The sequence below is a fragment of the Rhinatrema bivittatum genome, chromosome 17 (assembly GCF_901001135.1).
Source record: "Rhinatrema bivittatum chromosome 17, aRhiBiv1.1, whole genome shotgun sequence".
NCBI classification, from domain to species: Eukaryota; Metazoa; Chordata; class Amphibia; order Gymnophiona; family Rhinatrematidae; genus Rhinatrema; species Rhinatrema bivittatum.
Genome location: NC_042631.1, coordinates 32446635 through 32474076, shown reverse-complemented (window position 1 = coordinate 32474076; position 27442 = coordinate 32446635). Strand labels below are relative to the sequence as shown.

The 27442-nt window shown below is 43.7% G+C and overlaps 1 protein-coding gene across 2 annotated transcripts in view; it reads left to right on the top strand.

The window, feature by feature from the left end:
• The window catches only part of SYT7 (synaptotagmin 7), a 420555-nt gene that overhangs the window by 291489 nt on the left and 101624 nt on the right, over positions 1–27442 (top strand). The window contains exon 6 of one of the 2 annotated variants that reach the window (XM_029583040.1): positions 1237–1620. The exons of the other annotated variant lie outside the window; for it this stretch is intronic. Within the exon in view, the coding sequence (XP_029438900.1) occupies positions 1237–1620 (384 nt within the window). The remainder of the gene's footprint in view (positions 1–1236; positions 1621–27442) is intronic. 2 annotated transcript variants of the gene reach the window in all.

Genomic DNA, 27442 nt, shown 5'->3' with positions numbered 1-27442 from the left:
AGTATTTTCAAAGCAAAGTTATGCTCCCAAGTTCATTTTGAAAGTGCACAGGCTGAGTACGTGCACGTATGTAAAGTTGCACCTCGTCTTTGGAGGGCATATCTTACACATGCATAACCAGCGCGCATACTTTTCAGATTAGAAACTGTGAACCTAAGTGTCAGCTCTGCCCCAACTCCACCCTCAGAACACTTCTCCTCGGTTCTGTAAAAGTTCACATGAAACCGAGTTACCTGTGTACTTTACATGCACTGAAGCCAGGACAATTTTAGAACAGCCAGTCACATGCATAAAACTGGGTTTTATAGTATACACAGAACTGGCTTTCAGAAATGACCCACAAATGGCCATGCACATCCTGATTTGTTCAGCTACAGTCGTATATACCTTTGCGTGGCCATCTGTGTTAAGTAAGACTGCCCAAATAGTGGATATCTGCGGCCACAACTTCAGAAATGTGGATCAGATTCTAATCATTGTGAAGGTTGGTAATTTTTTGACTTACCTTGCCAGGCCCTTCTGAAGGTTATTGAACCTTTCCCAATCTGTCTAGGCAAGTTTCACGCTGAAATGTCTGCAATCGTATTGAAATGTTTTTTTAAACAATCGAGAGCTGGTTTTCTCTTTTTATGGCAGCTGAGATAGTTTCTATTTGTTCAGGGAGTGTGGACCAAAATCCTTCACCGCAACATCAAATTAAAGTTCCTAAATGTGCATGTCAGTAGTTTCAGCTCATGCCCTGCTCTGGTTTCCTTCACCTTTCCTGTTTCCCATACGGATAATGCAGACATTATATACTCTCCAGTAAAAAAGGACAAATCCCAGGTTTACTTTATATTCAATGCAGTTGGGAACCTACCACTGACAACCCACTCTTTAAAGCAGGTAATTTGTGCATGAGGTGGACAGTATCTTTTTATGTTCTGCAGTTCTGCAAAAGTTGATATGCTGAGCCCAGCTGGGTGACATTTCATGGGCTCCAGAAAATGCCCTCCACCAGCAGTAGCACCCCAGAATAGAATGCAAGGTTGTAGATGTTGGGACAAAGGTGGGATTGTGCTGTATCTTAGAGAAGAACTGGAGCCATGAAAGAGATCTTTAAGGAAAGATTTCCCAAAGGGACCTAGAGGTGGCTCTCTGCAGTTGGCTGTCTTCTCTCTAACTGTCTTCCTTTCCTTCCTCCAGTTTTATCCCTTCACTTTTTTCCTTTTTCTCCTCTTCCTCACCCTTCCCAAGTCTTGATGACCCTACCTTGTCAGCAGCCACTACCCTTGACCACATCCCCATCTCGGTCGGAGATCCGAAATTCCAGCGTCCACGTACCCTCCTGCGCCAACAAAGCCTACAGCAGCCCCTGAGTCAGCACCAGAAACAGATCCACAGTCAACCGACCACCAGCCAGAGCCTGGGCCAGCTGCAGCTTCAGCCACAGTCCCAGACTACCTCCTCCAGCAGCAGTGGTGGCAACCCCCGTGGCCAGCGCACTGGCCAGGCCCGCCAGGGAAGCTCGGCTGGCTCCAAATACCGCACTTCCGGTGGCAGAAGCCGTTCCAACCCGGGCAGCTGGGACTACGTGGTGGGGCAGATCCGGAATCGAGGGCTGGACATGAAATCTTTCCTGTAAGTGGTTTTTCATCTTCCTTGTTCTGTATTTCTTTGCCTTTAGTTCTCTGCCTTTTCTGATTTTGTATTTTACTAAACTCATGATACCGGGTTTTTCTGCCAGGGAGAGAACCTCCTTGGGATGCTTGTTCAGAACAAACCTATTCCTGTTGTTTCTGGCCTAATTGCTAATAAGGTTATTTCCAAATCGCAAAATCAGCTTTTTGTCCAGACAGGTCTCAGCTGCTTCTGATTAAGTGGAAAAAAATGTAGGGGGGAGGGGGGGGGGGGGGGGGCAGGCGGGTGGGTTGACCACCTGATTATCCTGTTCCACAACACAAATCTATTACAATCTGAGAGCAAACCGTTACTGCATCGAGCAACAAAAGCTTATGTTTTGGGAAGAGCAGGCATATAGATGTCTGCCTGTCGGGCCGAGAAAGTACACGTCTCCCTAGGTAACTGTCACTGCCATGGGACGTTTGTCATTCTTTTGCCAAATGACACAGCAGATACCGTTCTCCGCCTGTGCTGCCTCCAAATTTGGGTTGCAAACATGGTGAACCTGGGGCAGCGTCTCTCCTTCTGCTTTTTCCTGCACTAGGGCCATTCAACTACGAAAATTCAAGAAGGTCTGAATTAAAGTAAGTTGGTGAGCTGTGAGGTTAGTTTGACGGCCCCATAACCCGTGCGTGCAGGACTTTCAGTTAGCTGAGGTGGCGGTGGTGCATTGTCTGGGAACAAGAGCCGCAGGGCGAGGTATTCAGAGCACAGATCTTTCCTGGCTCTGGATTCCAGACCCGAGTTGCCGAGCTACTCGTCCAATGAGCAAAGTTGGAGTAACCAAAATCTCACTCTCATCACACATCGGTGCGCTTTCCTTCAAATCACCATGTTTCTTTTCCCGAACTCCTGGTCTTGCCTGCCGTCATTAATAAAGACTGAGAGATAAACATACTGTTATAATTGTAGTCAGGAGAAAGGCCTTGCAAATAAACGAAATGGGAGCCAGGTGAAAAGAGAGGAAAAACGCGTTTAAGATTGCAGCCCAGTGAGCTCTAGAGTATCTGATAATATTGCCAGTATAAGTTCTGTTTTGGACTCTGGGATGGACATCTGAACTCTGTTTCCTATTGTGATCAAGCATTGTCTGGTCCCTTATTCCATATCTAGTCTTTGTTTTTTTAACCATCAATCCCCTTGGCGTCCAGTTACTTTACTGCTCTAAAGGTAGACTTCCCGCACACACACTCCCCTCCCCCATACTCCCTTTAAGTTATGCGCACAGAAAATTAGCTCGGCAGATTTACCAGATCATGCAGAAAAGGGATGCAAGGTGTTTTAGAAGGACGCACAGTTTTTAGTTTCCCTTGGACAAATAGCATCTACCCTAAAAAGCTCTTCTTGGCAGATATTCATTGCTGTGAAAAAGATGTTCACCACAAATTGAACAAAGATATTCAGGGTGAACAGGAGGCAGAATCACCATAGACACTACTCCATTACTATGCTGTGCCGGATTCCTGAACTGGCCCAAGGTATTTTTAACCCATCTACTTATGCAGCTTTGTATTTACTTCCCAGAGGCAGGAATACATTTGGCTGGGGCTCTTTTATTTTTATTTTTATTTTTTTACTGCTCAGCTCCTATTATGTTCTATTGGATATATTTTTCTCTGCCAGTGATTAAGGCATTCATCCTTTAAAAAAAAATGCTGTACTATTGTCGATGTAGCTCACACCTTTTCTACCGCACAGCCAGCCCAATATTCTGTTTCTCTGTCTTTCATAACTCATCATCCCATTATTCTCTCGCACAGGCATGTTTGGTTGCCCCTAGACAGGGGAGTTGGTATTCCCATCATGGATGCAGTGGCAGGAGAGAAGAAGAAGAAACCACCCCCCCCCCTCCCCCCGAGAAAGCACTGCAGTAATAGGGCTGCCTTCCCCTGCACGGGGTGATGTCTTCTCTTAACTGAGCAGCAATGTCCCACTGGACGTGCTACTTTGGGGGCAGGGGTGGGCTGCTGTTGCGCCCTTAAAGAGTTGGGTGCAACCAGACCCTGCCTCTCATTGCTTAGTGGTTCTTAGAAGAAAGCGCTTCCAGGATGGAGAAGGAGAAGGCATCCTTTCAGCCTGGCACCCCTTGGGCAGCCGGCTACACCACCTAGTGGGAAATCCAGGCCCGCATCCGTACACCAGCTGTGCCAACCCCGTGCACATGCAGTCGTCCTCCTGCACTCATACCCCATCAATCATGATCCAATCTGATCCAAAGAGGCATTTATGGTCTTCTTTTTTCCCAGGCCATCCAAGTTCGGGAGGGATTACATGTCAGAAAAGACACAGGAAACCCAGTTTAGCTGAATTGCACACATTTTGCTAAAACCCATTTCAAATGATTATGTAATATTCTGTTTTTTGTGCCCCATTAAGAAGCTGAGGGGGAGCTCAGTTTCTTTTTAAGTGCCATGCCTTGCTGCTTGTCTGGCATGCGGCACCCCCTGAAGCAGGGCTTCCTATTGTGTCGGTCACTTTTTGCTAAAATTGGGTGTTGATGTGCTAGGCAAGGTCCCAGAGTTCAGCCAGCGGGGGGGGTCTGTAAGAAGGCGCAGTACGAGGATATTGCTGGGGTTGTCCTGGTTCGCCCTGCAAGGTAGGTATGGCAGAGGTGCAGCCCTTCTGTGGGGCAGTCCATTTTTGCCCGCTCTCTCTGCCCCTGCTGTGGACATTCATTGTGACTTTGGGCAAGCTAACTTTAAAAGCTTGTAGAGATACAGGTGTTTTATAATATATTTACAAATACTGCCTTTCTCGCCATTGTATCCATGTGAAGCCAGGCCGCATAAATGTTTGAGAAGATATTTTATGGAGGCAGGGTTGTGACGGAAGTGTAAGCACACTTTTTTTTTGGGGGGGGGGGGGGGGAGGAAGGGGTGTTGCTTCCTGCCTTTAGATCATGTTAAGATCAGTCTTATAGCATGCTCTGTGTGCTTTTTCTACCCAATTACAGATGTTGCTGATGTGATCAGAGCAACTTTGCTTGTCCGAAAACGAATGAGTCATTTCAATATTTCAATTAGGCAGATAATGCATTCTACCCTATCAAAATGGGTCTGCCTAAGATCACTCATTAGATCCTCATTGTCAGCCTCCTTGCCTATATTTTGGACTCCTGAGCAGTAATTTTTCAAACTCAGGATAGCAAATAAGATAGTTGCCTTACCCTCCCCAAAAGCTATTTCACCTCAGCCTTCAAATGGGGGAATCAGCCTCAGCCATGGCCTCTATATAGCCTAACAGATCTTAAGAGTATGAAGTAGGAGACGTCTCTATGAAATGAACATTTCAATGGCCAGGGTTACCCTATGGGTCACTTTCCCATAAAGAATATGGAGTTAAAACAGAAAACAAAATCCCCTCTGTCAGTGGCCACCCCTGCTGCTAATTAAGAGACAATATCTGCTACCTCTTCCCCTTGGGGTTTCCCAGTTAATGGCAAGCAAACGGCACCTGGAATGAGAAGGTGACAGGTTTCAAACTGCAGGGAGGTAGGAGAAGAACAGAATCTCCTCCGTCAGTTCTTGCAGATCAGGAGGCTGTTTGAAGCCCTATTCTCTGTCTCTGGTGCACCTTCCCTGCGTCATACAATGCCTTCTCCATTATGTACACATGATTGACTGAAGCAGACAGCCTGCTTTGGCTTCATCCTTAATTATACAAGGATGGTGCCTGCAGCTCCCTCGCACCCTTTGAAGCCAGGGAAGAGCGCCGACTCGCTGCAAATTCTCAGATGCGAAAGGCACCATACCTCTAAGTCTTTGAGCCGTAATGAGCGGACCTGCACATCCCGCGCATTGCAATTCGGCGGAAAGGGTACTTCAGTTGGGGGTCACAGTGTTTCCCTGTTGTCTGTGACATAAGGCAGCCCTGAGCACTTCGAATTACAGACTGCATGCAGAAGGCTAAAATTCCCCCCCTCATCCGCATCTAGCCCCAGAAAAGAGAAAATGAAGCTTATTGATTACTCAATTCTGTGTTTTGAAAATCAGCACTTTCATTTTGTACTCTTTTTTTTTTTTTTTGCTGTGTGACATTGTATTTGCCTGTTTTTATTGAGAATCCTATGTCTCTAGCCCATAATGTAAAGCAGTCTGCAGAGAGCATGTGAAAAATAATCTAGAAAGCTGCATGATCATGGCATACCTTGCAGAAACTGAATTTAGTATCATTTAGATTAGAAGCTAAGCAGGGCCCAGGTCTAGTTAGAGCTTGGATCAGATGAGAAGACTGGGTGTTTGTGGGCTGCAGAATGCAATAGCAAGCCTCTATAGCAGAGGTTCCCAAATGTGTCCTGGGGACCCCCAGCCAGTCGGGTTTTCAGGATATCCACAATGAACATGCATGAGATAAATTTGCATGCTATGGAGGCAGTGCATGAAAATCTCCCTCGTGCATAGTCATTATGGATATCCTGCAAATCCTCCCTCCTAGAGGAGAGGCTGGAGAGCGGTGCCTGCTCTAGGCATACTGTCTGAACTGCTCCTAAGGCCAAGTCCATAAGCGAAACACGTCAAGCAGCACTGTCTGAATTTTCAAGAAGGCTCATCACCCAGTAAAAATGTTGCCAGCAGTAAATTGTTTATGGGTTATCATAAGGCTTGGGGATAACTGCACAGAGCGGTAGTTGCTACCCTTATCCTTTACAGTGCGGCAGATAGTAACATAAGAAGCTTGCTGGTCCTTTTCTATGTTACTGTGTATGTGCTGCTACAGTAGCACAGTCATCTTCCCTGAGGGGAACCATTTCTGTAGTGCACACAGGACTAACTGGCCTTGAATGACCAAAGGGTCTGAGCTTGGATCCCCTCTTTGTAGTGCTATTGCCTAAGCGATAAGCCAAGCCTATTTTTTTCAACTACTTTCCAAAACAGATTATCTTCTTACAAGCATCATGTTCAATACTTACCTTTCCTCTCTTGCAAGTCATTCCGGTTTGTCCTCATGTCTTTTCTACTGGCTTCTCATCCATTTCCATGTTTAGCTAAAGCTCCTTATCCTCTCTTTCCAAGCCTTTTTCTTCTCCGCGTCTCTGATTTAATTTCTCATGTCACACCTCCCTCTACTCTGCCCTTGGTATAAATTTCTCTGTCCTCACCCTCTTTTATTGCCTAAGCCCACTAATATCTTCACCCATTTTGCTTGCTATTACATAACTAATTCCCCCTTTGTAGTGCACTAGGACCTTCTCTTCACCTTCAAACCCCGCCTGACGTCGGACTCCTTAAAGCTCAATGCCCCATCTGTGACCTCTCACTACCCCACTCCTGCAACTGTCCCCTCCCATCTTTCATCTTGTGTGTGAAACTTTCTTCCCACATTGGCTGAAAGAGTTTCTGGGCAGGAGAACCCTTTACCGGTTCTACCTTCATGTCTTCTGTTTGTGATTAATTGTATCCCTTTACTGATTTTCTTTCCAAATCATTGTTATTAAAACAAGAGAAAAGTGCACCATTGACTTAAGTAAAGCATATAGAAGAAAACATAAAAAAATACAGCAAAGCAGGATAACAATAAGACTGGATAGAAAAACTAAAAAAATCTCTTCTATATGTCACTTCTACAAATGTAAACCCTTGGCAAAGAAGCCCCCCCCCCCCCCCCCCTTCCATGCTCATCCACCATTCATCCCAACATCAAGAACTAACTATTTCTGGTAAGGACTAAGCTTATGCTTCCAACTCCGTTCAGCATCGTAGCCTACTGATTGTGACTACGTTTGTTCGCCAGATCATGAAAGCCTTTCCAAGCTGCTATGTAATCATGAGGAACCTTCCTAGCCAAAAGACATACATCAAATATCTCCATTTGCATAGTTGTAATCATGAACCTCTTCTACATTTTGAAAGGAGGTGACCGATCCGTTATCCATTCTTTCAGGATACACTTGTGTGCCATTGTCAGGGCTATCGGGGAAAAACAAAGAAGTACCTCTAGTGACCTCATACCCCAAATCCCTGAGAGATGCAGTACCTCCCAACAACAATGCCTCTCCCCGAAATGGCAAAGTTATTTGTATGCATTTAGCTAAGCAATCTAAAACCTCACGCCAGAATGAAAAATTAGTATGACAGGTAAGAAAAAGATGGACACAAGTGCCTTGCATTTATGACAAGAATCCGTTTCCACAAGTTTCATTTTAAGCTATCACACTCTATCCACTTGGCAATGATATAGTATTTTATATTGCATTTCCCTGGATTGCACTGCCACTGGCAATTTAAACACAGTTTGAAAAAGTTCTCCCACTTATGATGATGTATAAGGAGTTTCTACCTGCAAAACCCTTTACCACTGGCAGATATAATTCTTCCCTCTTGCTATCAGCTCCATCTCTCCAGCAAGTTGCAGTTCTCTCTTTATCTGAACTGTGGAGAATTGCAGACTCGAGAGGCAGTGATGTATTTGTAGATAACCATAGAAATGGTTATGTGGAAGATGAAACGTTCTCTGCAACTATTCAAAACTCAGAACTAGCCCGTCTCCTCATCTATTCATTTCCTAAGTTCAAAGAGTCCCAACGCTCCCCAAATTTTAAATATCTTGTTGTCCATTCCTGAGGAAAAATTTGGATTATCTCTTATTGGGAGGAAGAGAGACAACACAGGACTTAAACCCATAATTTGATGCAATAGTCTCCAAGCGAATAACACAGATTCCCACAAAACATTTCTCTTGACGTTAAAGCTCATGGAAGCATCTGTCAAATGTAGGAGTCCCATAGGTGTAGTAGATGCAAATGTAGGTGCAGTAGATGCACTTGTCTCCTCCAGTAACTGCATCATGTCATATTTATAGTTCCCACTAATCAGTTCTCCTATGAAGCGAAGTTGACAAGCACAATTATGTAGCTGAAAATTGGGAGCACCTATACCTCCTTTCAATTTACTCTGTACCAATCTGTCATATCCAATTCTTGGTTATTTCCCCCTCCACAAAAACCGTATAAAAATCGATTTAAGAGCTGCTAAGTCAGCAGGGGTTAGCCAACAAAGTAACATCTGCAGTTTATACAGCAGCTTGAGAAATAAAGCCATTTTAAAAAGAGCATTACGTTCCATCATGGAAACAGTTATATCTTTCCAAGTGTTAAGTTGGTGAGAAAGTCCATCTACAACCCCTCATATGTTTAGATTATATAATGTCTTTAAGTTTTGGGAATCCAGACTCCTAAATACTTAATCAGCTCAGTGTGCTGCGGCAGTCAAAAAAGCAAACAGAATGTTGGGAATTATTAAGAAGGGAATGGTGAATAAAATGGAAAATGTCATAATGCCTCTGTATCGCTCCATAGTGAGACCGCACCTTGAGTACTATGTACAAATCTGGTCGCCGCATCTCAAAAAAGATATAATTGCGATGGAGAAGGTACAGAGAAGAGCAACCAAAATGATAAAGGGGATGGAACAGCTCCCCTATGAGGAAAGGCTGAAGAGGTTAGGGCTGAATTGACGGCTGAGGGGGGATATGATAGAGGTCTTTAAAATCATGAGAGGTCTAGAACAGGTAAATGTGAATCGGTTATTTACTCTTTCGGATAATAGAAGGACTAGGGGGCACTCCATGAAGTTAGCATGTGGCACATTTAAAACTTGAGAGAAAATTCTTTTTCACTCAACACAGACTTAAACTCTGGAATTTGCTGCCAGAGGATGTGGTTAGTGCAGTTAGTGTAGCTGGGTTTAAAAAAGGTTTGGATAAGTTCTTGGAGGAGAAGTCTATTAACTGCTATTAATCAAGTTTACTTAGGGAATAGCCACTGCTATTATTGGCATTAGTAGAATGGGATCTACTTAGTTTTTGGGTACTTGCCAGGTACATGTAATCTGGATTGGCCACTGTTGGAAACAGGATGCTGGGCTTGATGGACTCTTGGTCTGACCCTGTATCTCAATTTCTTATGTTCTTATTAGAAAGGGCCCATTTAAAAGGAAAAAATCCCCCCCCCCCCCCCCCATGCATTAGGAAGATTACTCCACAGGGGCAAAGCTTCAGACTTACCAAAATTAATGGTTAGCCCAGCAAAGGATTGGAACATTTTGAAAATATCCATAACAGGTTCAATGGCCTTTGGGGCATTTTAAATAAACAATAAAATGTCATTGGCAAATAGTCATATTTTACATTCCTTTCCACTCACCTTAATGCCTCCGATAGCCATACTCTGACTCATTTTAATAGCCAGAGGTTCCAAGGTAAGGACAAATAAGAGAGGGGATAAGGGACAACCCTATCTCATGCCCCCTTGTAGTCAGAAGGTTTCAGATAATGCTCCATTAACCATTATACTTGCTTGAGGGAAAGTATATAAAAGTTTTATCTACTCCACAAAAGGGTTCTTGATGCCAAACTTATCCAACACTCAGAACATATAAGACCAATTGACCTTGTTTGAAGGCCTTTTCTAGATTCAAACTGAGAATCCATGCTTTGTGTATAATTTTCACGATTTTGTGTACAATATTCCTAGTAATTTCCACACATAATTAACCCCATATCGCCCTGGTACAAATCCTGTTTGATCAGACTCAATAAGAGTGGGCAAAAACTTCCCCAGTCTATTTGCTATTATGGAAACCAATAATTTAACATCCATATGTCTATATGACGCAGGGGTCCCAAGATCTCTCCCCTTCTTTAGCAACACAATAATAGCTGCTTGGTTCATAGATGAAGAGTAGAAACCATATTATAAGGCATAATTAAACATTTCAATTATCAATCATGACGTTAATAACAATCTAATATACCCAGCTGTCCCACTCATTTCTACCACTCCTATAATTAATCACTCACCATATGTACGTGATCTAGGCGTCATGATAGATAATCAGCTTAACTTCAAAAAATTTATAAGCACCACCACTAAAGACTGCTTCTATAAACTTCTTGTCCTGAGAAAATTGAAACCACTTCTCCACTTCAATGATTTTCGGATGGTTCTACAAGCCATTATTCTAACAAAAATCGATTATTGCAACTCGCTCCTTTTGGTCTCCCTACCTCATCCATCAAACCCCTCCAGATGATTCAAAACTCTGCAGCTAGAATCCTTACCAATACAAATAAAAGAGACCATATAACCCCCATACTAAAACTCCTCCACTGGCTGCCTATTAAGCAAAGGATTCTCTATAAAGTATACACAGCAATTCATAAATCTATTTACAACATATCCCCACTCCACTTAAGTACCCAACTTCGTTTTCACTCTTCATCTAGACCTATCAGAGGAGCTTATAAAGGCACACTCTATGTTCCTTCAACAATATCCTTACATCAGAAACGTACCATCTCTTTAGCAGGACCCGTCCAATGGAACATGCTCCCGCCAGACATCCGCCTTGAGATCTGCTTCGCTTCCTTCAAAAAGAAAATTAAAACCTGGCTCTTTAGCCAAGCTTTTCCAGAACTTTGATTATTTTTTACCTCCAGCTATCAAGATTTTCTCACCATCGCAATCCCTTCTGCAGATCACATTTATCTTAGACAATTACGCCTTATTTTATGATTTGGTTTCTCAAAGAGACTATACAATTTTCTCAATGTTATTTTTCGAACCTGTTTTCCAAGTTCTATAACCTTGTTATATGTACCGCCTCTTGGCGTAATTTTTATGTTTCAATGTAAACCGATGTGATCTGTATTTTAATACAGGAACACCGGTATATAAAAATCTAAAAATAAATAAATAAATTTCTTTCAGAGGGATCAATAATGGACACTTAAGAGTCTTATAGAATTCAGAGCTCAGACCATCTACTCCAGGAGCTTTCCCCAGCTTCAATCTGCCAATAGCTCTAAAAATCTCTGTCTCTGTCACCGGTAACTTAAGAGATTTTAGATCATCCCCCCTCAGCAGGGGAATAATATATCTTCCAAAAAGACATCATAGACTCTGCTCTCAGCCATGGCCTCAGAATATAATTCCTGGTAGTACTTTCTAAAAATTGCCAGAATTTTCTTTGTGTCTGTAAGTGGACACCCCATGTGGTCTCTTATACCCGTGATATAAGCTTTGGATTTTGATCCCTTAACCAGTCTAGACATTAACTTTCCGGCCTGATTCCCAAACTTATGAAACTGAAATTTGTAGTAATTGATAGAGCACATTGCTTTAAGATGCAACAGATGATTCAGCAACTCTTTAGTCTCATCCAGTACTTGTTTGCTCTCTTTAGACAAGGAAGAAATATGACTCCTTTTTAACTCTTTTACAGGACAATACAGTAAAATCGGTGGGAGAGCCGGTGCTCCAAGGCAAGCGCCCGCTCTCCCAACGCGCGCCCAGGCCACTCTTCTGGGCGCACGATCCAGTATTTAAATGAGGGCCCACGGTAAAAAGAGGCACTAGGGACACTAGTGCGCCCCTAGCACCTCCTTTTTGACAGGAGCGGCGGCTGTCAGCGGGTTTGACAGCCGAAGCTCAATTTTGCCAGCGTCAGTTCTCAAACCCACTGACAGCCACATGTTTGGAAAATGGATGCCAGCATAATTGAACATCCGTCTTGTGGGCCGCAGGCCGATTTTTAATTTTTTTTCTTTTAATTTTTAAGTTTTTTAAAATTTTGGGGCCTCCGACTTAATATCGCTATGATATTAAGTCAGAGGGTGTACAGAAAAGCAGTTTGGGCAGACATTAAGTTCTGAAAGTAAAATGTGCGGCTTGGCTGCACATTTTGCTTTCTAGATCTCACGGGAATAGCTAATAGGGCCATCAACATGCATTTGCATGTTGTGGGTGCTATTAGTTTCGGGGGGGTTGGCCGCACATTTTCGATGCACTATTACCCCTTACTGTATAACGAATTAGAATAGCGCGTCGAAAACGCGCAGCCAATCACGGGCTAACTGTACTGTATTGGCCTGTTTATTTGTTAGATAGATGCAGAATCTCTGCATCTCTCACCTTCCTTTTCCTAGCAGTATAAACAATTATGTCACCTCTGACTATTGCTTTCCCCGCTTCCCAGAAAAGGGAAGGGGAGTTCTCAGATGCACTGTTGAACTGTTTATAATCCTCCCACTTCCATTGCAGGTATTCATGGAACCCTCAATCTTTGACTAAGCCTGGCTGCATCTGCTATATACCCCTCCCATTCTCAACCCTACCCACCTTTAAAACTACAAACACTGGGGCATGATCAGAGATGATGATGTTATCTGGGGATATTCGGAGGGATCCACAGAGCTCACCCCTTTGCACGTCTGATCAGGTCGCTCCCATGAACGGAAGTCCCTGTACTAGATTTTTGATGCTACATACACTATCACCATTATATAAAAGATGTAATATCATCAGAAACTCAGATTTTGTGCTCCCTGTCCCTACCATCTTCCTGTAACAGACCCACTGTAACTGTCAGCTCATGTTTTCTATCCTTGTACCCTGATTACTCACCTAACTTGTTGGCCAACTTGCCATCAACATTAAAACTCCTTCAAGACCAACCCATTAGAGATGTGCATAAAAAAAATCATTTAGTGTCATTATATTGCTTAAGTTTTATGTTCTTTCATTAGTTTATTTGTGTCTGACATTTCCATCTAAACTAATGGGGGAAGGGAACGTGCTACTTCTGCTTATAACATAGAGAGGGGGAAAACAGAAAGGAAAGGTCAGGATTAAGGTGCAGAGTAGCACCTCTTTTGTGCTCTTTTCTGGCCTCTCCAACCTTAGTCTCTCCCCTGCTTTGTACAGGATAGGAGGAGAGGGGCCAGGGGAAACAAAAGAGACAGAATTAGGTAGCAGGACAGGGAGGAATGTGTGTGGGGGGAGGGAAGAGGATGTAGAGGGGGAGGATAATAAAAGGAGAGGGGCTGGATTTGAGAGCAGATAAGCTATATTCTATATACTCCAGCATTACTCGCTGCCCTCCGGTTTTTATAAAGGTGTGCAGGAGCCTTGTGTACAAATAACAGTGAATAAAAAAAGAACACAACTAAAAGAATTGAAAATGAAGCAGGTCTGGAATGAAACAACAAAATGACATAGTAAAATAACATAGTAACATAGTAATGATGGCAGATAAAGACCAATTGGTCCATCTAGGCTGCCCAGCAATTTGCTTATAGTACTAACTGCCACTCCATGCAGGTTACCCCCCCCCCCCCCATGCCTTCTGTTCAGGGTCATTACTTTTTGTATAATTTTGGATAGCAAACAATACAAGCATAGCATATATCATGGATGAAAAATCCTCAGAGGGATAGCCGTGTTAGTCTGGTGTAGCAAAAAAGACAGGAGTCGAGTGGCACCTTACACATGAGCTTTTGAGGACAGAGGCCACTTCGACATATGCATGAAGTGATGCACAAAAGAAGTGGACTCTGTCCTTGAAAGCTCATGCTTCTATAAATTAGTCAGTCTCTAAGGTGCCACTCAGCTCCTGTCTTTTTTTTATATATATCATGGATTTATACAATTCATTTTGAAATGTTAGCCTGGAGGATTAGCCTAGTAGTTAAAGCAGCAGGAAGCCAGGGTTCCAATCCTGCTTTCCCCACAGATGCACCACCTTGTGGCCGTAGGCAAGTCATGTTACCCTTCAGTGCCTCAGGGACAGGCTGAGATGGAAAGTTCTCTTGGGCAGAGAAATAACTACAGCACCTGAACTGTAACTTGCCTTGAGCTCAGATCTGGGAAAAAAAAAAAGCAAGTGGTTAAATCTAAACTCCAAATCTAAATTAGTTTCACCTAACAACTACTTTCCAAGCTGATTCTTTATCATTACCAAGTCCCTTTAACATTCACCTACATTTTTATTTAATGTAGAGCGCTTTTTCTCTGGAATGGTTTGAAACAAGGCTATTCCAGATAATGGAGATTTTCAGATAATTGGAGTCTCCCCCTATATGTTAAAAAGAAAGAAAACCAGAGAAACAGTGACTGTGCAAAGTGCAACTCTTTCTTGTTTATTGCTGTTGATTTGCCATGGCTGGGTCTGCACATGAATAACATGTGAGGAAGACAAGATGAGCTGAGGCGCTGGGTTGTGATGTCTGTGTGATGCCAAATTCCAGATTATCAGAATATCTGGCTAATGAAACACAAGCCAGGGACTGCAATTACAGATATTGGGAGTTTGGGGATAATGGGTTTTCTGATAAAGAGCGCTTTATTGTACTTATTTGGTACCTTTCACCAAGATATCTTAAAAACAAACATAATAGTCTACAGTGCAATCAGACTTAAATGGTACATTACAAGAAGAGACTGACAGCTTAGCTGATTGAATTTTTTGAATGTCAAATTGAAAAAATGGATCTTTGGTTTCTTTTACAAAATAGACAATGTAGGAGAGTCCCGGATGTCAGAGGATAGTTTGATGTGCAAGTGAGGGGCAAGAAGAGAGAACGCACAGAACCTGGAAGAAACCTGGTTAATCAAAACAAACAGGCAGGTGAAAAATAAAATAGATGAACAAAAAAAATGAAAAATTCTTCACAATTTAAACCCAGACAATTCTTGTGAACAAATACATTTTTACTAGTTAACAAGAAAATGGAGGGGGTGGAGTAAACTCCGTTTACAGAAAAGAATGTATGGGAAGAGCTGGAAAACTGAAGGTAGAGAATGCCATGGGGCCTGATGAGATAAATCCCAGGATACTGAGGAAGCTCAGAGGTGTGCTGATGGGTCCGCTGTACGACCTGTTCAATAGATCCCTGGAAACAGGTGTGGTGCGGAGTGATTGGAAAAGAGTGGTGGTGGTCCCGCTTCACAAGAGTAGGAGCAGAGAGGAGACTGGAAACTACAGGCCGGTTAGCCTCACCTCAGTGGTGGGAAAAGTAATGGAGATGCTGCTGAAGGAAAGAATAGTGAACTATCTACAGTCAGAAGAATTGCTGGACCAGAGGCAGCATAGATTCATCAGAGAAGGGTCCTGTCAGACAAATCTGATTGACTTTTTTGATTGGGTGACTAAGGAATTGGATTGAGGAAGAGCACTTGATGTGATCTACTTGGATTTCAGCAAAGTTTTTGATACGGTCCCCCATAGGAGGTTTGTGAATAAAATGAGGAGCTTGGGAGTGAGCGCCAAGGTGGTGGCCTGGATTACAAACTGGTTGATGGACAGAAGACAGTGTGCAATGGTAAATGGAACCTACTCTGAAGAGAGAGTGGTGTTAAGTGGTGTACCACAAGGATCGATATTGGGACCGGTCCTGTTCAATATCTTTGTAAGAGACTTTACGGAAGGGATAGAAGGTAAAGTTTCTCTTTTTGTGGATGATACTAAGATCTGCAACAGAGTGGACATGCTGGAAGGAGTAGAGAGAATGAGACATGATTTAAGGAAGCTAGAAGAGTAGTCAAAGATATGGCAGCTGGGAATCAATGCCAAGATGTGCAGAGTCATGCATCTGGGGTGTGGTAATCCAAAAGAGCTGTACATCTTGAGGGGTGAAAGGCTGTTGTGCACAGAGCAAGAGAGGGATTGTATTTAACTCCGGACTCATTCCTACACCATCTCCAAAAATGGCCCACCTAACCTCAACAAGGGAACAATCCCTAACAGTAGCAGGTCCAACACTCTAGAACAGCCTTCCACCTCAACTCAGGCTTATCCCCACAACCCAATCATTCAAAAAGAAACCTCAAAACATGGCTCTTCAAAAAAGCATACCCCACTACCACCCACCACCCAACACATATACACTAGCTATCCTCCACTCACCCCCCTCTTTCCTCCCTCAACACCCACATCAGATCCGCATAATCACACATTAACCCCAAAAAACCAAGCTTTCTTACCACTCCGGATGCAAATTCGTAAACCATCCTCTATACCTCTAATATGATCCAGAATAACTCCCAACTGACCAACTGTTACACATGCTACAAAGTTTCAATGCTCAACATCATAAAATCTCAATACATAATGTTATACGTTCAATGCAATATGTTATTATGTTCAATGCAATATACTATAAAGTTCAATGCAATATGTTTACGCCCAATGCAATATGCTATAAATTTCAATGCAAAATGTTACAAAGGTCAATGTAAAATGTGAACAAGTCCAATCTTGAATGTCACAATGCCCTAATGTAAAACAAGAAGTCTATGCTAATAGACTCCTCTGTTGCACTGTAAACCGATGTGATATGTCCGATGAACATCAGTATAGAAAAACAAATAAATAAAAAAAGGTAGAAAGAAGCATAGAAACATAATGGCAGAAAAAGACCATGTGTCTTGTCTAGTCTGTCAAAACGACTGTTAGCATGGTTAAAAAGTGAGGTGAAAGAGGCTGTTAAAGCCAAAAGGACATCTTTCAAAACTAGAAAGTGGATCCAAATTAAAACAACAAAAACAAAACAGGAACGAGCATAAGCCCTGGCAAATTAAATGTAAAGCATTAATATGGCAGGCCAAAAGAGAATTTGAAGAGAAGCCAGAGAGGCAAAAACTCAAAATAAAATCATTTTGAAGTATATTTGCAGCAAGAACCTTTAATTCATTGTAAGAATTTGATCTGTTGTAATCCACACCTAACATTCAATTGTTTGAAGGTTCACCAGTTCATCTTATATTCGGTCTGAGAGACCTTGCCAAAAAACAGCAGTCTGGCTGTCCTCATTCCATCGGAGCTCCGAGGTCAATGTGCGGAACTGGACCACATATTGCTCCACAGTCTTGGATTCTTAGTTCAGATGAAGCAAGTCAGCAGCGGCTGAAGAGGATCAGCTTGGATCATCGAAGACCCTTCTAAATTGGGCTAGGAATTCAGAGTTTGGCAAGAATTAGGTCATTCCTCTCCCACAGGGGAGATGGCCATGCCAACATCTGGAAGGACAGGAGCGAAATAATAAAGGTCAGTTTGGCACAGTCGGTGGTGAAGCTGGTGTCCTGCAACTCGAATTGTATGAGGCATTGGTTAAGAAAACCCCATCAAGCCTTGGGATCCCCATTGTAGCAAGATGGAGGTGAGAGACAAGGTTCCGGAGGAGCCAGGGATGGTGCTGGTGTGGGCGGCACCATAGCAGGAAATAGAGCTGGAGGTGTTCAAGAGGTTGGCAAGGTCCTGCAGGAAGCCTTTGATATGTTCGAGTTGGCCTTGTTGCTGCTATATCCTGTAGGCCAAACCCTGCAGGAACTGAGGTGTAGGAGAATCAGCTGAGCTCAGAGCCTCAGCAATCTGTCTCATTCTGGGGAATGTGAGCCCTTGGGACGGCAGAGTTCAGGCAGCGTCAAGAACAGGCAAGGGTCAGGGCTGGCAGAGAACTAGTAAGGTCAGTGTCTAGTCAGGGACTGAGGCAGGCAGAGATCAGGCAAGGTCAGTTTCCAGGCAGGGGTTGAGGCCTTACAATTTCAACAAGCTAATCTCCCTATGTATCAACATATTTTCAGGAGAGATCTTAGGAGTGGGAATCCCTGTGATAGTCCCTACCAGAGGCTCAGCTCCACCTGCCATGGATGAGAAGCACATGTATTCTAGAATATCTAAGGAAGAAAGACATCACACAGGGCCCATAATCTCTGTTTCTACTGTGCCGGTTCAGGGCACTACACTTTGAATTGCCCAGAAAAAGCAGGAAATTCCAGAGCCTAGGGTTGATTGGAGAGGCAATCGTAGGCATCACTTGTCCCTCCCTTTTTTCTAAGTTGGTGCTACCTGCATATCTGGAAATGGGCACTGGAGGATTTTTCACCAAAGCATCCATTGAATCTGGAGCCACTGGAAACTTTATTGAAGAGGCTCTAGTTTAACAATATCACATTCTGGTGACCCCTCTTAAGCAACTGATCATCGTTTCCTCCATATATGGTGAACCACTGCTGGGAAGTATCTAGGCTATCACTGTGCTCCTGATGCTTAAGGTGGGACTCCTACTTCAGGAATTGGTTTCCTTGTATATACTTCAAAAGTCCATGAATCCCCTCATCTTGGGGCTGCTATAATTACAATAGCACACCCCCAAACATAGATTAGCTCTCTGGGGACATCAAAACCTGGGGGACCCAATGTTTCTATCACTGTCTGCAACCTGTGCTTCCACCAGTAGCTATCACCCTCTCTGAGCTTTCTACTGTATCCAAACTCCTACATTGCATATGCCGACATGTTTAAGAAGAAGCAGGTTGACTCTACCATTGCATCGCTCATACAACTGCACAATCGACCTGCTACTTGGGAAAATGCTACTACGAGGAGAGATCTATCCCCTGAGACTCTTGCCATGTCGGCATATATCAAGGAGAATCTGGAATGGGGATGTATCAGATGATCATTCTTCCCAGCTGGTGCAGGGCTTTTTGTCAGGAAAAAGGATGGGTCACTACAGCCTGGCATCAACTACAGAGGCCTAAATGCCATCACAATAAAAAATAAATACCCCTTGTTTCTCATCTCCAAACTTTTTGATCACCTCCAAGGTGCCACCATCTTTACCAAGCTGGACCTTAGAAGAGCATAAAATTTGATCCAGATCCAGAGGGAGATGAGTGGAAAACATCATTTAACACTTGTGATGGTCATTATAAATACCTTGTCTTGCTTTTCGGCCTATGCAATGCCCCAACAGTAATTCAGAATTTTGTCAATGATGTTTTCAGAGATCTTCTTAATTCCTGTTTCCTAGTATACCTTGATGATATCTTAATTTACTCCATGTCCCTTCCTAAACACGGCGAACAAGTAAAAACTATGCTACAACACTTGAGGCAACACGACCTCTAAGTGAAACTCAAGAACTCTCATTTGAATAGTCCAAACTCCCTTTCCTCAGATATATTATCTCTGTGCAAGGTCTCAAGATGGACCCCTCTAAACTCTCTGCAGTTCAGGACTGGCCACAACCAGTGGGCCTCAAAGTTTGCAACATTTCTTTGGATTCTCCAACTATTACCAGCAGTTCATTCAAGGCTACCCCTCCATCATGGCACTACTCACTGCTCTCACCAAGAAGGGAGCCAACACCTGGAACTGTTCTCCCAAAGCAATTTAGGCCTTCTTCCAGTTCAAATCCACCTTCCTAGTGGTTTCCATATTACAGCACCTGGATAGCTTGGGTGTTCTTCCTGGAGGTTGATGCCTTATCCCATATGTGCAGGGGCAGTGCTTTCTCAGGCAGCGCCAGATGGCAAACTAGCCATGTTCATTCTTTGCAAGGAAATTTTTCCCTGCCACAAAAAAGACACCCTAGAAGTCAGGGAATTTCTAGCCATTAAACTGGCACGAGAAATAGCAACAACGTTTTGAAAGGGGCAACATATCCCTTCACCAAAGCCACAGACCACAAGAACGTATTGTACCTTCAGGAGGCCAGGAGACTTAACCTGCATCAGACTAGATGGTCTCTGTTCTTCAGTTCAAATAATTTTATTGAATGTCAAACATTTTGCAAGAACTAAACACAAGAGAAAAACAGTACCACAACAATCCAAGAGATAGTGAGATACAGAAAAAAACAAAATAAAGTATACATCCACAATTAGTGAGACCAATACAATTAAGCAGGTGACAAAAGGGATGGCGTCATAAAATAATGGTCTAATGGCCTCCACATCTGGGGCCATGTAGCCAGTCCATTAAATATAATAGCAAAAGCCTTCTCGTATTTATAATACATACAAGCTGAATTCCACCAAAAATATTTGTTAAGTTGGAAAGAATCATTTTAATAGCAACTACCAATAGAAAGTCCAATAATGTTTTGTTGGGGGGGGCAAGAGATGAGTTGGGAAAGCCGCTGCCCTTAATATAATAATGCAGTAGGTGCTAGAGAAGTCAATGCAGAGAATTGGTGATATTGTACTCCATATCAATCTCCAAAAAGTGTAAATTAATAGACAAAAGAAAAGCATATGAGATAGCAATACTTTAAATGAGCACAAGACTAGCATTAATATCCTTTTAAGAGACCAGCTCTAAGTACTTTCCACTGTGTTCAAACATCTCTGTGCATAATACAAATAAAAAATTGGGTAATACTGGAAGAAAGTGAAATACGTATGGTGGAATTCCATGAATAGTTCCAGTCAACAACATCATCAGTACATGCTAACTCAGAGAGCCAGGTGTTCTGTAAAACGTAAGCAGGAAATTTAATATTCTTAATTGCTTTATACAAGTTAGAAGCAAGATGTCCAGGTGGATCCGAGTCACGGTATAGACAAACTAATTTAGGAAAGCAACACAAAGAATACAAAGTTGAGCTGTAACCAATGACAACATTGAGATGTAAGTAAACAAAATTGTGAAACTAGAGAATGAAAGGGAGCAACTTGGCATCAACCACTAATTGTTCCATAAACCATATGCCAAATGTCTGCAGAAGTTTCCATTTCAAATTTCTATTGTTAATTCTAACATGAGTATGATACCAGGGAGAAAAAAAAGCCTAGAGCAGGCATGCTCAAACCAGTCCTATGCGCCCCCCCCCCCCCCCCCCCCAGCCAGTTGAGTTTTCAGGATATCCCTAATGAATATGCATGACATTTATTCATTAGGGGTATCCTTAAAACCCGACTGGCTAAGGGGCTCATAGGACCAGTTTGAGCACCCCTAGCCTAGAGAATTTCCATTTAGGGAAGAATGATACATGCAGCTTTTCAAATTCAGAGTAGGCTGTATAAGTAGAATGAAGTATGGGAATCTCCAGAAAGGAGTGAGGAAGAATCATATCTGGTAAAGCTTCTGTGGGAAATGGATGAATTAAATGCTATTCAATGTCCAACCAATGGGGATTATTAGGAATATCCAAAATATTATACATCCAATGGATGTATAATAAAGGATTGATGGTAACTATAAAAATCAGGAAAATGTACTCCTCAATTTTCCCTACCAGCCTTGAGTTTAGAAAGCGCAATTTTGGGTGATTTGTTTTTCCATAAAAATTCAGATAGCATTCGATCTAGTTGCTTATAAAAAGTTTGAGAAAAAAATCAGTATCATGGACAAAACATAACTGATTCTTTGTTCAATTACCATTTTGATTGCATGGTACCATTTTAACTTCCGCCTAGTATACCGACCCACCGAGAAGAATGCTAGAGCTGACACTGTTATGCTGGTGGACCCTTGAACCGAGAGGGAGTTGATGCTACCTGTGGGGAGGAACCCCATAGGTCCCCACATTCGGAAGACGAGGCTGATCAAGAGCAGAGACCCTGCTGGAGCTTCACCACTACCAGCCCACGTTCCCCTTAGGTTGAGCTTTCAGGTGCTGGGGCCGGCTGGACATACGTGTAGAGATGGAAGTCTAGGAGAAGGAGAAGTGCTGGAGAGTAGGCCAAGTTCTATATCAGGCAGCAGAGTACAAGAGCAGGTTCCAGACAAGGGTCAAGGCAGGTGGTGTATCTTGAGGTTGGGCTCCAGGCAGGGGTTGAGGCAGGCATATAGCTTGTAGTCGGGTTCGAGATAGGGGGTGTATCTCGTAGTTGGGTTCTAGGCTGGGGTTGAGGCAGGCGGCGTATCTCATGGTCAGAATCCAGTCCAAAGTCAAAAGCCAAGGCAATCCAAGGGACAAGGGAGGAGGCAAGGAACTTGGGAGCTCAGGCAGCAATACACGGATCACAAGGAGCAAGGAGACCTGTTACCAAGGCAAGGACTGCAGGCAGGAACTTGCCTTAAATAATGCCAGGGTAGTGACATCATCCGTGGGAACTGCCGGCACTTTCCCACCGTGGGCCCTCGAGGAGAGGCACGGGTTGCACCTAGGGAGCCCTGCAGGGAAACAGCATCGGGGCGGTGGTGACTTCCGAGGAGGGAGAAGCAGAAGGATGTTGATGGCAAGCTGCGGTTTAATAGTGGCAGTGGCAGCTCCCTGCCACAACTAGGAGGCCCGGAACAGACCTGAAGCAGCATCGGGTGAGTGGGGCTGGTCACGGGTTCCTGTGACCGGCAAGCGTAACAAACACTACCTCAGAACCCCAACCAATAATTGATCCTGTCAAAATCATCACTGCCACCACACTTTCGGTATCCTTGTGTAAGATAGTGTTCCCCAAATGTCTTAGGAATGAGTCTATAGATGGGGGCCAAGACTCAAAACTCGCTGGCCACCCCATCATCAAAAAACCATGGAGCTGGTATTGCACCACTACTAGTGGCCCCAGCTAGCTCAAGATGTTAAACAGTATGTGGAATCATGCCAGAACTGTTCCCCTAATAAGACTTTACATCTGCGTCAATGGAGACTTCTTCAACCATTGCCTGTACCTGACAAATCATTGACCCACATCACCATGGACTTCATAACTGACCTCCCTTATGATCATCTGGGTCACTATGGACTGTTTTTCTAAAATGGAACATTTCATACCTATGGGGTATGAAATGTTCCAGCTCCCAATCCTTGATCACAGCGCCTTCCCTCTCCCAACATTTCTTTAGCAGCATATTCCACCTCCATGGATTGTCTGAGCAAATATTGAGTGATAGAGATGTGCAGTTCACATCCAAATTCTGGCAGAATCTCTGCAAAAAAAATTAGAGGTGACACTGGACCTTTGATCTGCATATCACCCACAAACAGACAGACGGAAAGGGTCAACTGAATTCTCAAAGGGTTCCTCAGGGCCTTTGTCTCTGCCCAACAAGACAATTGGTCCAGCTATTGCCATGGACTAAATTTAGTTATAATAATCATAGTAGTGAATCCTCTGGTTCCTCACCCTTGTATTTCATCTATGGAAGATATCCCAAGATTCTGTTACCAATGTAGTTGACCCAACAGGCCCCAGCAGTGAAGCAAGTGTCTCTAGACATGGCTGAAACCTGGAAGATGACACGAAAGTTATTGTTGAAAGCCACAGAGAGGTACAAAGGAGTATGGACAAGAAGCACCACCCGGCCTCCAGTTGCCCATCGACTAAATGTGATTAAACACCAAGAAAATCTGCTTGAGACTACCTTTGGCCAAGTTTGCACTCCAATTCATTAGACCGTATCCTCTCCTATGACAACTTGGACTAGTCTTGTACCAGTTGAAGTTGCCACCCTCACCACAAATACATGTGTCCCTTTTAAAGCCTTTGATCCTCAGCTGAAAAACACAAATCCTCCAACACCTACCACAATGGCTGCTGACTCAGACATCCATTATGAGGTTCAGGATATCCTGGATACCAAGCTCTTGCAGGGAAAACTCCATTATCTCATACAATGGAAAGGATACAATGGAACCAAGGAGACATCCTGGGAGTCTACAACCAACATCCATGCTCCCAAGCTAGTCTGGAGATGCCATCACCACTTTCCCCACAAAACCAGGATTGGCAGTCCTGGGGGGGGGGGGGGACTTAAGAGCAGGGAGATACTTTAACACCTCTTATCTTGCCTGTTCTTGATGCTGCCTGAACTCTGCCGGCCCTGGCTTCAGCCCACCTTGTTCCTGCCTAACTTCCTTGCAAACCACCAGGGAAGTCCCTGCCAGCTGCCAGAACGTGCAGGTTCAACCCAAGGGGAGGGGGCCAGCCAGCCAGCATACCTTGCCTTGAGGCATATCAGCTGCTGCCTGCTAGGGCCTGGTCCTAGTAGCAGGCCCAAGGGCTCACATCCCCTGGAACACGAACATTGCCAGTCCACCTTATGTACAGAACGGTTTTTTTTCTTCCCTTTGTAATACATGCAAAACCATGCCAGTGTTTAAGGTAATGTTCTAAGCCAGAACAGCATGTACAAGAAAATTTGGCTGCCCACAGATGATAAAAATACATTTTAGTAATGAATTTCTTCATATCATTCAGAGTAATGCTGGATTATACAGTTTTAGTATCATTTTTCTGTACCTTACATTAATACCAAACCATCTTCTTTCCCATCATTTCCTTCCATCATTGCTAAGTAATATTAAGAATTTGCTTTCATTACCCATTAACACTCTTTCAATATGGATTTGATATTCTTAACCAATGTAACTTTTAAGATAGCTAATTATGGGCTTAGAGCAAACAGACCAAGATCTGTAAAGGTCCCCCGGGTCCTAGAGCCAGGAGCACTGAGTTCCAGTGATCCGTTACTATTGTGTTCCAGGAAATATATCCCATATCTGTTCATGGCTCATAGCAAAATGATTAGTTACATAGAGTTCTAGTAGATAATCTCTTTGGAGATTCAGGTACAGATCCCAAAACCTGTTCATAATTTAAAAGTTATACAGTGAGGTTGATACCATGTTTCAGCTATTGTGATGAACACTGCAGCATAGGAGACTGACTTCAGCTCAGCTGCCAGCTGCCCCCACCCCCTAAACTCTCCCTCCTCTGGCTGATACTCCCCCCCCCCTTTCTCAAACTACTCAGCAGGTCCTCCTGTCCCCAACTCACCCATCTCAGAACTGGAAACAATGGCTTTATTTGCCAAATTGTTCTTTTTAAACTCAGGCTACGTTTGTAAGTGCACTTCCCCTTTAAGAGAGGAACATCAGAGAAGCAGGGTCAGTTCTCTCTTGCACTCCCAGCAGGTCTCCTCTCCTCTCCTCCAGAATGCTGCTATGCTACTAAGACTAATTCATTAGCAACTTTGGCGACTCCCTTCCTGGGGGGAGGGGGGTGGAGACAGCCAATGTCATCTCCTGTAGCTGGTCTCTTCTCCTTTCCTGGGTGTGGTGATGGTGGTGGAGCTTTGATGATATTTCCTTTCTCTTCTACTAGTGGTGGAGGGGGTAGGGTGCTTCACCAATGCCATTTCCTTTCTCCTCCAAAGAACGCTTGGGTGTGGGCTCCTCTTTTCTCCTCCTGCAGGTTGGACATAAGACAAGTGCAGAGAGAAAGGGAGACTATGTGTGGCAGCTCTGGAAGCTGTGTGCAGCTTACAGGTAACAGTGGTGGGCACTGGTGTTTTGTGGGCGTGAGCCCCTATAAGGTATGGGCACTGATATTCATGGGTGGGAAGCCCCCAAAAATTGTGAAACGATGCAGGATGCTCACACATGAGAATTCAAGGAAACCTGGAGAAAGAGGTTTATCTTAATGAAGACCAACTGTTCCCCCAACTTTCATGCTAGTTGCTAATGGCATGGACTTATTAGGTCCCCTGCCATTGAGAAAACCTGTTTACTAATTATGCTATTTGGTGGGCAGGAAAGAAAATGCTGGGTGATCTTGGAAAAGTCTGGCGTTGTATACCCAGTATGCCAAGAGGTCCACGGCCATGGCCTCTACAAGTTACCTCTTGATCAAAGTCAAACTGGGGGCTGTTGATGAAGGCCTCTGCTGTCAGCGGCCAATTGCCAGGTTGCTTCTGCTGCCAACAAACTATGGCCTGTGTCAGAAGAGCCCATCCTGCAGGTACAGAAAGTAGGGGTCACCCAAGGAGTGGGAGAAGGCAGTAGCTGAGAGAGTGCTGCTGATGCTGATGGTGCCATGTATTTATTATTTGGATTTAGCTGACGCTTTCATTGGTAGCTCAAGGCAAGTTACTTTCAGGCACAATAAGTATTTTGCTGTCCCAGAAGGTTTACAATCTAAGGGGGCATTCACTAAGCAGTGATAACACACTTATCTGGAATACCGCACATTATTTCACCCCCAGCACCACGAGTATGGTAATGAACTGATTAGCAAGCAAATGCATGTAATTCAGCTCAGTACTAGCCTAAAACTTGTAAATCAGATAACATGGATTGCCTCCAAAATCGCAAGCCATGTTATTTGATTTATTTAGCTACAACTCTTGAGTTGTAGCTAACTTTTCCCCAGATCATCGGGATACTAATGCATGTCACAGTGCTACCAGGATATGATTTAAAGGGACTGCCTGACCTGATAAATCCCCCCAAACTTCTGGCAGGGGGGGGGGGGGGGGCGGTTTGTGAGACTCTTTTGTCTCATCCTCCTGCTGCCCCTTCAGACAACTCCTGTGGGTTAATGGTACAATTTTTACAGTGATGGCACAGAGCTTGGAGCCTAGGGGCTCTCTAGGTCCCTCTACCCTACCGGGTATTGCAAGGTACAGTAAGGGGGAGATGGGGGGAAGACAAAGGTTGTTGAAGGCCTGGGAGGTGGAATTTTTTTTTACATAATGGGATTTGAGAGGTAAGGGAATAGGCCTGCACCTCAAGTATTTCTCCTTTTTTTAAATTTCATCCACTGGAGCCACCTCAAGGAGAGGTGGGATGGGGGGGTGGGGGTGGGGGCTGGAGGTGAGACAGGAGGTTTCACAAGAACCCTGGGGGTTTATGTGACTGGTTGAGGGCATATTTTCAGGTAGCTGTTGCCCCTTAAAAAGATGGTGGCATCAGGCTGAGGGGCCACCATCACGCAGAATTCCTTGGGGGCAGCTAAGCTGCGGTATTTTTCCCAGTGGCATTTTATTACTGCGGGGTTTACTAAGCTGGGGGACTGAATACTGCGACTTAATGAAGACCACGGGTTTTTTCCCTAAGCCCTGAGGAACTGGAGAGTTCATTGACTTGCCCTTGGTCACGAGGAGTACTACCTCTTCCACTCACATTCCTGCATTCTAGACGCCAGCTTCTCCTTCCAGTAACAAAGAGTTGAACTGGAGGGTTGGACTCCCTTTGACTCCTCAAAAGATCACTCTAGAGTAGACAGTAACAATTTTTGTACAGTACTTAAGCGTTGGTTATATTTTGTCCCAATTACTGCAAAGTTATTTACTTAGGTTTTCCTTCTTCCTCGTTTCATGGTCTACAAGTTTTTCAAAACTCTGTAGTTCAGATTCTTACAGGCAGCACCCGATATGACCATATTTCTCCTATCCTGTTTCCATTGCATGCAGAGGCGTGTATTATATTTAAAGTGCTTACTCTTGTTCACAAGGCATTAAATCATAATATATCAGCTTGCATCAGTTCTATGTTG